Source organism: Haplochromis burtoni, unplaced genomic scaffold, assembly GCF_018398535.1.
Source record: "Haplochromis burtoni strain Fernald_Lab_line unplaced genomic scaffold, NCSU_Asbu1 Contig_115, whole genome shotgun sequence".
In the NCBI taxonomy this organism is placed as follows: Eukaryota; Metazoa; Chordata; class Actinopteri; order Cichliformes; family Cichlidae; genus Haplochromis; species Haplochromis burtoni.
The window spans coordinates 55,168-68,774 of NW_024582476.1; the positions used below are offsets into that span (position 1 = coordinate 55,168).

At 40.6% G+C, this 13,607-nt stretch overlaps 1 protein-coding gene across 5 annotated transcripts in view; it reads right to left on the minus strand.

Moving 5' to 3' along the window:
- Positions 1–13,607, minus strand: part of LOC102308911 (roundabout homolog 1) — a gene marked incomplete at its 3' end in the record, with an annotated part of 86,989 nt that overhangs the window by 48,240 nt on the left and 25,142 nt on the right. For all 5 annotated transcript variants that reach the window (XM_042223577.1, XM_042223575.1, XM_042223576.1 and 2 more), the window contains 1 exon segment: positions 2,839–3,165. In XM_042223577.1, the coding sequence (XP_042079511.1) occupies positions 2,839–3,165 (327 nt within the window).

A 13,607-nucleotide genomic window follows, 5' to 3' on the forward strand; every position in this document is an offset into this window, starting at 1 on the left:
ACATCTGTCAGCCTCCAACAGCCTTTTGTCAGCCGTCTCAAAGCTTTTCATCATCTTCCCCCGATGTTAGTTAAATTGTAACAGCAGCAGAAATGGTTTTAATACAGTAAATTCACTTGGAATTGAGTTGAGGCTTTAGTAAGTTATTATTTCCCACTGTAGCGCTCACATTTTCTTTGTCGCTAAGAGATGAAAAAAGCTAAATCTCTCTGTGGGATTCTTGTCCGTGTACTCCAGCAATCTCCAATCACAGTACAAAAACATATTCAAAAAACAGATATTATATAAAGTGGCAGCATAACAATGACAGCCATCTTAATTGACTATGACGTCTTTAATGATTTTGGGGGACATTAGTAAAAAAGAATATTATATTATATGTTATAGCAAATAACTATTGTCATGTGTTCATAAAGAAAAACCTCATTTGACCTGAGTTAATTTTTGATGCAAAGTGCATGCCATCATGTGATTGCCATCAAGTCCTCCCAGGTGTGGGACATATATATGGCAACCTGTAAATGCTTAAATAAATATGCTGCAATCTCATTTATATATTGTGTTGTATGCATGAATCCATGCTGTACTGATGCCTTTCACCACCTGCTTCATTCTTCCAGCTAATGTGTTTATTCTCAATAGGTTTTCTTTTATTATATCATTTTTTTTCTTTTTAACCAGCACAGTTTGTGTCTCACTACACAGACTGCAGATAGCAAACACAATGCACAGTGGTGTGAACGTTTATTGTATCTAACTATAATTTTGTGTGTGCACTTGCTCTGTTAGCAGGGTAAGGACATTTCTGCACATGCTAGTGAATGAACCCCATTGTCTTTTTTTTTTTAATGAAAGACCTTGTTTATTTAAACTATACAATGTTAAACCACTTCCTGCACATATTACAGCATCCAGGCAGTAAAGGTGCCTGTCACCTGACCTACCACCCACAGAAAACATTTAGCCCCCTGATAAACAAAGAAAAATGATAAAGGATGCCCTCAGTGGCCGAGCAGATAAAAGCCTTTATCAAGCAAGACTGAGAAAACATTTTTCTTACAAACTACGACACGTGACCATCGTAGTTGCTGAGCAGTCACACGGTGTTGCGGGCTTCAAATTCAAACATTTGATGTTGAAACTGTGCATATAGTATTTTAATTAAATACAGCATTGAAAAAAATTCCCAATCACTGTATTTCATTTTTAACTGCATCTCGCAGAGTCCCGCAAATTTTTAGAAACAGCTGAATTTTAAAGAGAAACTGTAACACATCCACTGCCACCTTTTTGAAAGCATCTCCTTCAAACAAAGCAACCCTACACCATTACTATTACCCTAAAGAGGCTGAACAAATTACTTCACACACTTTTGACAGAGTAAGGTCAGTCCCCTTTTTAACACTCCCCAGCTCCTCACCTCTCTCTTCTAAACACCTTAACTCAGCAGCATTTGCCAGAGGGCATTTTGTTTTACCATGTAGCCCCAGGGTGACCCATGAATCCGTGTGACCTCTGAAGGATAAAGCCGGGAGACATAATTCATCCAGGCAGCTTCAACAAGTCCTCTCTGTGTTCCCCCTCGACCTTAAAACCTGGCAGTAAATTTAGTGAACTACAAGTAATAAACTCTATCCCTGGAGGGCTGAGCTTCTCAAGGTAGGAGCGCTGATCTAGCACTACCATGATAGCATTTGACCAACTCTTTCATTATAATTCAAAAGGTGAACCAGATACTGGAGGGGTATTATTATTCGAAAACCTTGATGTCTGCCCATGAGATTGAGTCTGGGTAGCGCACTGCAAAGCTGACGCAGCTGAGCAGAACTGGGGATTGACAGTAAAAGATGGGGAGCTCTGAAGTGTGTGAGGGCACGGTCGTGGTTATTAACCCTTGTCACCAGCACTTTCTGGCCATTATTTACTCCTGTTTCATTCACACTAATCCTGGTATTTCTTACAAAAAATGCCTAAAAGACTGTCGGTGTATGTGCACACCCTGTTCTGACGCTCGCAAGTCCTGACCTTTTGCTCTTTGGCCTCTTCTACTTCAGATGGTCCATTCCAACAGTCAAGATAACACATAAACACACACGTATGATTGGTTGCATGCAAGCAGATGGATTCCTGCCTGTGACATAGTGCAGTAAAGGGACTGTTTAACTGGCAATTCCCCATGCTGGCTGTTTTCAGAGCCATGATTCAGCAAGTTGAGGTTGTCACCTGTTGGGAATATACAGCTGACACCTGTCTGAATTTCCTTTATGGTCTCTCAACAACAAGCTAGTTAGGAATGAAAGTTACAAAATAAAAAGAAGATTGGAACTGCATGATGCTTTTCATGTATAATCAGATGCATGAAAGTGGTTAAGTTGGAAGGTGCCAAAAAAAACCCCCAAAACTTAAATAAACACTCATTTTAGTACAAATAATTGAATAACTTTAATCATGTAGATTATCGTAAGGTTATATGGAGGAAATAGTGAGCAAATGAGAAGAAGCTACTTGCTTTCTTTTAAAGTAGATATTAAATTTGCTGCTATCTTTGGAAAATTTAATTAAAATGTTTATAAAAGCTTAGGTGATTAAAATCTGGCCGTGTGGGTAATGGACCTGGGTATTAGATGGAACTTTTGAATTCTTGATCAAACACTTACAGATATGAGACATACTTTGGTGTTGTTTGACTGCTTCCACTGATCCTGTTTGTAAGATGCAGTGTCTGATATATAAAACCCTCCTGGTGTTTTGCATCTTTTTTCTTTAATGGCATTGCCAAGACACCAACAACAAAAAAACTCAACAAAAAAAACCACACAAATGTTAAAAGGAACTTACTGGCTACTTCCAGAGAAGCATTGTGACTGATCGCCTGGCCCAGATAGTTTCGGGCCACACACACGTAGATGCCATCGTCTGGCTTGCTCCGTCGTCCATGGACAATACGCAGGAAGAAGAGGGACCCACTGGGAAGCAGCATACGGTGGGAACGGGGATTTTCCCGATCCGTCTCAACACGCTCCCCATCTTTGTACCATTCCACCGTAGGCGGCGGACGGCCCTCTGCCTTACAGTTGAGAGTGGCTGGCTCCCCTTTGGATACAATGAGGTCAGAAGGGTGTTCCACAATGCGGGGAGGGAAGTCTTCCTGGCGAAGACGAGACCCTAGAGATGAAGAATGGCACAAGATTTCAGGCATAGCATTTATTAGAAATTAAGCTACATATAGATACATGTTAGCCGAACACAAAAACACCCCAACAACGAGCCACAGTGAAATATAACAGATAATCCTTCCACTCAATAAAGAGTGGTGGTAATCAAAACAGCAGCAGTTCTAAAGGAATTAGACATGGCACATTATTATTGATGTGTAAGTGCCTTCATTAAGCAATAATCCAGTCTGACAGTGTAATTACCACACGAACACATCCCCTCTCATACTACACATCCCTCCCCATAATATGTTTTGTTCTTGTTTAGTAGTTTGGAACCCCACGAGGCAGTGTAAATTAAAAAGAAAAGAAAAAGATGATGACACGCAAAATCCTCAGGAAGTAATATCTTTGAAAGCATGTCTAGCCTTCAAATGTGTATTTATAAGACGTAAGTATTCACAGCTTTTAAGAAAATCTTTTAAGCTGAACTATAATAGGATTACGGCATTATCTGTGGTTCCACTGAACACTGGGATGTAGATTTTTGCGTTTATTGTGCTAGTTTAAATATTTAGCCTATTTAACTGTAGTAAGACTGCACTTCAGTTAAAACTGAAACGAGTGGCAGAAAGATCTCCAATAAGTATACTTTATAAATGACCCAGGGAATTTATAGTTTCCAAAATATTTTCGTGTTACCTCTATGGAGCTTCTGTGGTATTTTTTGCAGCTGCCTGTTCTGAATGCCTGTCCTCAGGATAAACCATCACTTTCTCCCCAACCTATTCAGTTGCATATATATTTTTACACACATTTATTTATGATACGTGTTTACAGCTGAAGCCAATTTCGCCATCGCCTCAGAAATTGTTGAACAAACCAAGATGAAATGAGAAATCTGCAGCCACACCTACACAAAACGCCCACAAAACCACCTCTAATCCATGAAATACTGTGGAGATGTCAGTCATACTGGTCTTTAAAAGAAACCATGCAAGAATGAATCCCAGTGAAGCAGAGGACAAAGAAAAACCTCCCTAATGAGAGAGCCAGGTACACAACTCCAATGCCTCTGTACATCTTACATTCTATTCATCTCTTTCCAACCCCCATCACACTGAAGCACACACACTAGCACACTACCAACAGCTCTGCAAACAGACCATTACTCATTTTCTGTCCTCCGTCGCTCCTGTATTTTCTGAATCTTGGGTGGATTCTGCAAGACTGCCACAGGTGTTATTGTTTTCCAGAATTCGTTTAGATTACCTGTAACCCTAACACAAAATGCACAACTAGGTGTGTGCAAAGGCCGTAGCATCGCGCAATAGAAGAGGGAGGACATAAATGGCCATTTTGCAACTGCTGTTTACCCGTTCTATGACTGTGGAAACACTTCTGTTCTTTCCTGCTGTTTCTAACAGTACTTTATACAGCCTTCAGTCGGTCTTGCATTAATGTACCAATGGCCCTGTAAAGCTGATAATCACACTGTGCCAGAGAGTGATGAGCTCCTACACTCCCGCTGCAAGCAATAAATCCCACACAGACAAGTGTTTACTCAGATAGATAACACCTTGTGAAATGGGTGAGAATGTGATCTACTGGGTTGTGTGGTGCAGTTCTGGTGTTTGTATAAAACTGAATTTTCTCAGGAAGAAAAGAAAATAGTACATAGAATAAACCCCCTACTACACAGTACACAAACTGATAAGAACAAAAAAGTGAGGATTGTGCAGGCTTATCATTAAAACTGAAAGATATGCTGGAATTTGTATGTTTTGCATCCACAATACTCCATAATTCATTGACAGTAGCCGATTGACTAAATGGATGAAGACAGCTGAGATAAGTCCTCCCACTCCATGAATTTTACATTTTTTTATTACCTTTCACCAAATTATTTCCTCTGTCTACTGGTCATTTTTTTCTGTCAAATGATTGATCTAACTAATACGTGTTAATGAATGCAAAATTTCGCAAAAGTTTATTTCTACATAAAACAGATAATTACACATGTAAAGGAAAAAATTATCCTCAGAATCAAGCAGGAGCTCCACAGCAGTTTCTTATTTAACAAGAACACCTTGGCATGGCGGAAAAGTAGCCTGAAGGCATGTAGCAATGATACAAATCTGTTTAAACAGATGCCTGAAAATGAATGCGCTGAATTTTTAAGCATGGAGCACGATTTTGGCCATCTGAGTGGGCTTTTGCTGCAAGCTGGCAATCACATGGAGAGATACAGAGGGAGACATTGCTCAAAATGCAGTCTTAAAACTATTGCTTCCGTGTCTAAAAATGATGTATCGCTTTCAGTATCTTTTAAAAAAGCTCCTGTTGTCCTAAACAGATCAGTGCACGCAACACAGAGCTAAAGTCCAGTTATCTCTTGGAAAAGGTATAACAGACAGCCAATAGCTAAGTCACGCTAGAATGACAATAGTACAGCAACACTCTTTGCAACTAGGAAATATTGGTGGTTTTTCAGTGATTGCACTCAGTGACAAATTATAAGTAGCTGCAGTGGTCAAGCCTCCAGGCAATCACTTTCAATTGCAAGGTGACTGCACAGGTCGTCTGGTGGGAGGCAACTCATCTCCAGAAAGTTGTTTTTGGACTCAGGCTAACTGCGATCAGATTGTCAAAGGTTTACAAATAACAGCCGTCTAATTTTTAAATGCACACAGATTCAGACAAGATGTTGCAATCAACTTGAGTCAGTCTGAATTTATGAGTAAAACTTGTCTGTGACATGTCTCTTTGCAGTATGGGGCTCAACCTGTTGTCAACTGGTTGTATTCTGGTTACCTACTGTCATTTTGCAGTTAAATCGCCATCCTGCAGCACCAAAGTCACTTTGAAGATGGCACTAATTGCAAGTGGCCTAGTCTAACAACTATTTCAGAGACAAGGAGATTGCAGGTTCACTGCATACAATTGCAGTAACTCACTAATGTGCTGTGATCTTCGACTACTGTTTTCCCTAGTACGACTGTAGCACAAACTGGAAGCCTTGAAACACTGACTGTAGACTGACTGAGTCTAAATGATCAGAGGGCTTTCACAAGGTTCACAGTACAGTCACATGCAATCAATAGTGATCAAATTAGAATCAACTGGAAAATTTTCCCCACCAAGGGACCATTTGGAATCACTGTACAAGTTAAAAAACCCATTGAACTATCCTTTTTTTTCTTTTGCAGCTGGGATTTCTGCCTACAAAATGATGGTTACAATGTTGAAGCAATGCTAGTTAGTCTCCAACACTTGTGGTGTTTTGAGCAGTTGCTTGGTAATGATATATATGATACTACGTTTATATGTTGGCCATGACAATGTTAATATTGCATTGTTTATCGGTGGTAAAACATTTGTTGTTAATGTGAATTTCTGTTTCATGTAACCTTTGTGTGTGTGTGAAGATGGCCATTTTCACTTGTACTATCCCAAATAAACTGCATTTAATTGCCAGCTTGACCCCATTCAATCACAAACCCTCCCTCGTATACAGTGGGGCAAAAAAGTATTTAGCCAGCCACCGATTGTGCAAGTTCCCCCACTTAAAATGATGACAGAGGTCAGTAATTTGCACCAGAGGTACACTTCAACTGTGAGAGACAGAATGTGAAAAAAAAATCCATGAATTCACATGGTAGGATTTGTAAAGAATTTATTCGTAAATCAGGGTGGAAAATAAGTATTTGGTCACCTCAAACAAGGAAAATCTCTGGCTCTCACAGACCTGTAACGTCTTCTGTAAGAAGCTTTTCTGTCCCCCACTCGTTACCTGTATGAATGGCACCTGTTTGAACTCATCATCTGTATAAAAGACACCTGTCCACAGCCTCAAACAGTCAGACTCCAAACTCCGCCATGGCCAAGACCAAAGAGCTTTCGAAGGACACCAGGAAAAGTATTGTAGACCTGCACCAGACTGGGAAGAGTGAATCTACAATAGGCAAGCAGCTTGGTGTGAAAAAATCAACTGTGGGAGCAATCATCAGAAAATGGAAGACATACAAGACCACTGATAATCTCCCTCGATCTGGGGCTCCACGCAAGATCTCATCCCGTGGGGTCAAAATGATCATGAGAACGGTGAGCAAAGATCCCAGAACCACACGGGGGGACCTGGTGAATGACCTGCAGAGAGCTGGGACCAAAGTAACAAAGGTCACCATCAGTAACACACTACAACGGCAGGGAATCAAATCCCGCAGTGCCAGACGTGTTCCGCTGCTGAAGCCAGTGCATGTCCAGGCCCGTCTGAAGTTTGCCAGAGAGCACATGGATGATACAGCAGAGGATTGGGAGAATGTCATGTGGTCAGATGAAACCAAAGTAGAACTTTTTGGTATAAACTCAACTCGTCGTGTTTGGAGGAAGAAGAATACTGAGTTGCATCCCAAGAACACCATACCTACTGTGAAGCATGGGGGTGGAAACATCATGCTATGGGGCTGTTTTTCTGCCAAGGGGACAGGACGACTGATCCGTGTTAAGGACAGAATGAATGGGGCCATGTATCGTGAGATTTTGAGCCAAAACCTCCTTCCATCAGTGAGAACTTTGAAGATGAAACGAGGCTGGGTCTTCCAACATGACAATGATCAAACAAGGGGGCGATCGTGGCTCAAGAGTTAGGAGTTCGCCTTGTAATCGGAAGGTTGCCGGTTCGAGCCCCGAGCTTGGCAGTCTCGGTCGTTGTGTCCTTGGGCAAGACACTTCACCCGTTGCCTACTGGTGGTGGTCAGAGGGCCCGGTGGCGCCAGTGTCCGGCAGCCTCGCCTCTGTCAGTGCGCCCCAGGGTGGCTGTGGCTACAACTGTAGCTTGCCATCACCAGTGTGTGAAGTGTGTGTGAATGGGTGGATGACTGGATATGTAAAGCGCTTTGGGGTCCTTAGGGACTAGTAAAAGCGCTATATAAATACAGGCCATTTACAATTTGATTCAAAACACACCGACTAAGAGCATTTGAAAGTCCTGGAGTGGCCTAGCCAGTCTCCAGACCTCAACCCCATAGAAAATCTGTGGCGGGAGTTGAAAGTCCGTGTTGCTCGGCGACAGCCCCAAAACATCACTGCTCTCGAGAAGATCTGCATGGAGGAATGGGCCAAAATACCAGCTACTGTGTGTGCAAACCTGGTAAAGACCTATAGTAAACGTTTGACCTCTGTTATTGCCAACAAAGGTTATGTTACAAAGTATTGAGTTGTATTTTTGTTATTGACCAAATACTTATTTTCCACCCTGATTTACGAATAAATTCTTTACAAATCCTACCATGTGGATTCATGGATTTTTTTTTCACATTCTGTCTCTCACAGTTGAAGTGTACCTCTGGTGCAAATTACTGACCTCTGTCATCATTTTAGGTGGGGGAACTTGCACAATCGGTGGCTGACTAAATACTTTTTTGCCCCACTGTATATGAAGGAATATTAGGGCAACATTAAGAAAACAAAAACCTTTTTGAGAATAAAGTCAGAATTTCCAGATTAAAGTCGAAATTTCGCAGTAATATTGCTTTGTTTTTTTTAACGTGGTCCTAATAATCTGTCATATTTACACCTTTCCCACTAGTAAAATGTAAACGCTACGCCTTAACATTGAGAATGGTAAGCTGTAGCACTTACACCTTACCATTCTGAGCATCTTAGATGAGCATGTACATGTTAACATCTTAAGGTTTATTTATGCATTTCTACATACTGCGCCAAATCGCAAGAGTCCCCTCGAGGGGCTTTATATTGAAAGGTAAAGGACCAACAATAATACAATATAATAATTTAAAGCAGTGGTTGATTTAAGTAAGAAATGGATCTGATGTACTTGATTAAATGTAGGTGAATCAGTAAGCTTCTGAGGATTCATCCATTAATATTTGCACTTAAGATGTGCACTGAAATTGCTAGAGCTCCGGTGGGGGGGGGGGAGTAAATTGGGTAAGTAACTCTCCAGTAGCACAGCCTGTGAAGGTAGCAGCACAGAGCAGCATCTCTAATGCATCATTCTGATCCCACAATTGAAGCTGGAAACAATGCTGCTTGAATGAAGAAGATGCTTAAAAAGCTCTGAATCATAGAGAAAAAAGATGTTTAGCAATCTTAACCACTACAAAGAAAAGCAAAACACATTCTGCAGCTTTTCAAACCAAATATTTAAAAACAGAAAAGGCAATCCCACCAATACTGCTGTGGGCAAAAACCGTAAATATTTAATCTGAGTGCAATTTTACACACTGTCTAGACATTTAAACCAGTATCAGAACAATACAAACAAGGCAGCCAGTGTGGCCTTCGGTCCCTGCTCACAACACACATGCTGTTTTCCTTGTTCTTAATTGTGTTGGGCTGATGCCTAGGGGTCCACAGAAGTCCCTGAGCTCCTTGGCATTACTGAAAGGCAATATCAGCCTGCCACAAGTGGCCCCCAAAAAGACCAGGCTTTATCTGCAAAGGGCCAGCAGCCAGCAGACAATCAGTATGCAAAAACATGCACAAAGGTGCACAATGGAGTGCACACGCACACAACAAAGGTCATTTGTAGCACCTATGAACCTAAAAATCTCTTTTTCCCTTCTTTTTTTTAGTTAGTCGTTCCTGAGGCAGTGCTGTTGTCTTGTATGGATGTCTGTGTAGTTTTGTTTCAGACAGTGAAGAAAAGAGGTGAATAGTGCATCTCTCTGGAGAATTAAATGCAGTAGAAAGTCAAACTATATTTGGATAACAAGGCTGGTATTTTGTATGCCATTCAAATTCTGAATATGTAAGGGAAAAAAGAATGCAAGGGGGGGATATATAATAGGAGGAAAAAAGATGTAATAATAGGGGAAGAGGGGCCTTTAAAATAACAAATCATAAGCACTGAGATTGTAATAACACAATGGGAATGTAATTTAGCACAATGTTGGTGGTCTTAGGTAGCCCACCCCAGTGTCATCTACTGTAGAATAATGTATGGATTTATGGCGCATGAAAGGGGTGTATGACAGTTTGGAAACAAGTCAAAGAAACATATCAAATAGCAGAACCAAATGAGTACACATGCTAACACATATTTCTGGACCCTCACTTGTAGTCTTGGGTTACAGTTTTCACCTCTGGTTCACATTCAGTCTCAAAATCTTGTTCTTCAGTCTTAAGATGTGCTTCTTAGACAATGTGCATAATTGTCTCTTTGTGGTTTGTCCAAACAAGCAAGTACTAGAAAAGCACCAAGTGTAGGATGCTGGAGACTTAGCAGCTTCCTCCTACCTTGTTGCTGGCAGCTGTATGACACGATCATACAGCTGCCAGCAGCAGAAAGAGTAACGCTGACGCCAAGACTACCAGAGTCTCTTGTGGTGGTAAATCTCTACCTCCAGTACAATGGAATTACCTGTGCTTGAATGGCAATGCCATTTTGGAAAAGCAGGACTCAGAGACAGCTAATAAGGCAGGCAGATTTTTTTTGTGAGGCTTAAGAGTGTGCAATAAGTGGAACAGCTACATCTTGTTAAGGCAGTCCCTTTGTTTCAGTGTGGAAAAAGTCATTTAGCTTTCTTTTTTCGTGAGCCTTGGGCTAGATCGTGGATCAAAGTCCACACATTTAATGGAGAGGCAGAGATTTCCAGAAGCTTCTAAATTCGGTACTTGTGCATCAAATGACAGCGCATGTTTGAACAGACAGCTTCTCAGGGCAGAGTTTAAGGAAAGGGATTGAAACAAGACAGATTTAAAGGCTAAAAGAGCATCTGAGAGACCACCATGACAAGTCACGCTGATAACCAAATGACCACCATAGTATCAACGAGCACTGCTGGAGCACAATAAAACTAACTGATCTTGGTAAAATGCCTGAAGGGGTTTTGAGTTTTAGGTAGCAGCCAAAGGAGAAAAGGTGATATTTTTAAATTGAGGAGCCAGCAAGTGCCACATGAAAGTTGTTACTTCCACCTTTGACCAGACATCTACATACACCTCAGTTTAAAAAAAAATAGTGGCTTCAGTATGAAATGACTTCTGCCTGGATAAGAAATGAGTGCTTCACAGACTTAACTAAGAGCACCAAGGTATTAGTGTGACAAGATGATAGTATGCAAGTGTTTGCTCTGCATCGCTGCATCACCTTGGGTATTTTAACCACATCTTATTATACTAAAATGTCAGCATAACACCTAACAAATCCACTTCTCTAAGGCCATGATCTCACTAATGTGGATTCAGCTTTATATCAAAAGGGACTGCAAGAGAGACCAGAGGCTTGTTTCACATAACTGTATAGTACTAAAGGTTACATGGACACAAAAGGTAAAATCCTGCACGGTGTAATAGTGATTTTAAAAGCAGCCCACACGGTCACTTACTATTAATTTTCTCCAATCTTGAATCATAATTATCACAAAAGGGGAGCTCGTAAATGTCGCATCTGCCCCCGTTACTTTAACAATTGATCAGTGTGAATGTCAAATGAGGAATATTCATATTATTTAACTTGTCATAAAACTTGAAAGAAAGGGAAATATGATTAAACTACCAATCAAAGATGAGGCCTTGTGCTAAGGCTTTTAGGAAGGTTGATGTGCTATTGTTTAATGGCTCCGAGTTCTCACAAGAACACTGGCTTTAATAAGGCCACAGAAGTACATCATAGAGTGAAAAGTCTCATAAACAGATTAGGTTTTATTTTTCTACAATAACGACATGTATTTCGGGGAAATATACAAGTGTGTTTTCTTGACGAACGTCAGAAGAGAAGATTCACCTCTTATGTCTGTTCATTAAAAAGCTACAGCCTGGAGGTAAAGTGATCTGAGCTTCTACTATAGCATATAACCCCCCATCAAACCACAACTCATTTTTACAGTTTTTACTTTTTTTTTACAGTTTCCTGTTTCCAGTCTTTATGCTGAGGTAAGCTAACCATGTCGTGCTAGTGGCTTCATATTAAAGATGTGAGAGTTGCAACCATATTCTCAGCTCACTCTTGGTAGGAAATGCACTTCCCAAACTGTCAAGCAATCAGGCTACGCATCTGTGGTAGAGACATATAACAAAGATTCGCACATACTCATTTGTTAAGTAAAACAGAAAGACGCAATGAATGCCAGACATTCCTTCTCAGGCTGTATAAACTACAATTAAGTGGAGCAGTTCAACACTGTCATTCACACAAGAATGCAGGAAAAGGAATGTGAGTGTGTTTTTGTGCCTGTGTGCGGCCAGGACAAGGTGTCTACAACCGCACTTTGTCTCATATTTTGCTGAAACATTTGATTTTGAATTGCATTTGTACATATGGTTATAATTACTGGGAAGTTATGATCAACTTTGGTTGCAATGCTGTAAATTAGGGTTTCTTTCTTCACTTCCTACAACACAATGCGCAGTGAGGCAGTCTCCAGGGAGGACAGTCAAGGTCATGGACAAGATAACACCTCCCAACTGCAGCACCCAGATGTTCGGGGCAAGATATGAGCAGAGTGGAAATAGGCTTACCACAGGCCTAAAATTAGATTTAATGAAAATCTGGACTAAAGGCGTTTTCATTTTTCATTTATTTTTAAAATTATTCTGAGATTAATATTTAATGATTACATTCACAATTAAATGAATACCAAATTCCAACCAACCACCATTCCTTGCCTGTCCATTTAAACATTTGCATTCAATGAGATTATGAAAGTGCTTTGCCAAAGTCAACCATAGGGGAACCTCCATGAAAAATATTTATAAGAACATTGTTAATGAAAAACTTCAAGCACTTTCCCCAAGCTTCACATGTGTGGTTTAAATAAGCTGACAAAGGTAAAGAGCTTAAGGCTAAAGATATCTAGAGCTCAACCAGCAGCCTCAGTGTGAATGATTGTATAAGCAGTGAAAAAACAAAAGCAGGTACAAGAAAATTCTCGAGACAAGTCACAAAAGAGAAAAGGGTGATGTAAGCAACTGACATTTCTTTTGTTAAACATATAAATCTGTAAACAATCTGTTGCACCTCCTTTTGTTTGGTAAGATAAAATATGTCAGATAAAGGTGGGAGTACGGCAACTCATTTTGAGTTATTTATTCACACTGACATCATGTTGCTATCGCCAGGCGCCGTTTCTGCAGGTCGTGCACCTCTCGATTTTGGTAACCCGGCCTTGTTGTGCTGCCGCCACCACAGCTGGGTTGAAGACACAAGTGTACAATCATCTTGCTTTTTACTGCCGTTTTAATGACACATCAGTACAGAAGCTCCCCGATTCACCGGTTACACAGAGGGAGATGTTGCAACAGTTTGAAAAGAAAACTCTGCAATCCCTTTGCTTTTGACTTTTCCTCCTATATCAGCACTAATGTTGGGTTTAATCTGAGTTGCAACACCTATCATTCAGGAAAATACTGCAGCAACTACCTGCACCATAACGTTGGGCATAAATGGATGTATGATGATGTTAATGGCGGGGCACAAAGCGAGCA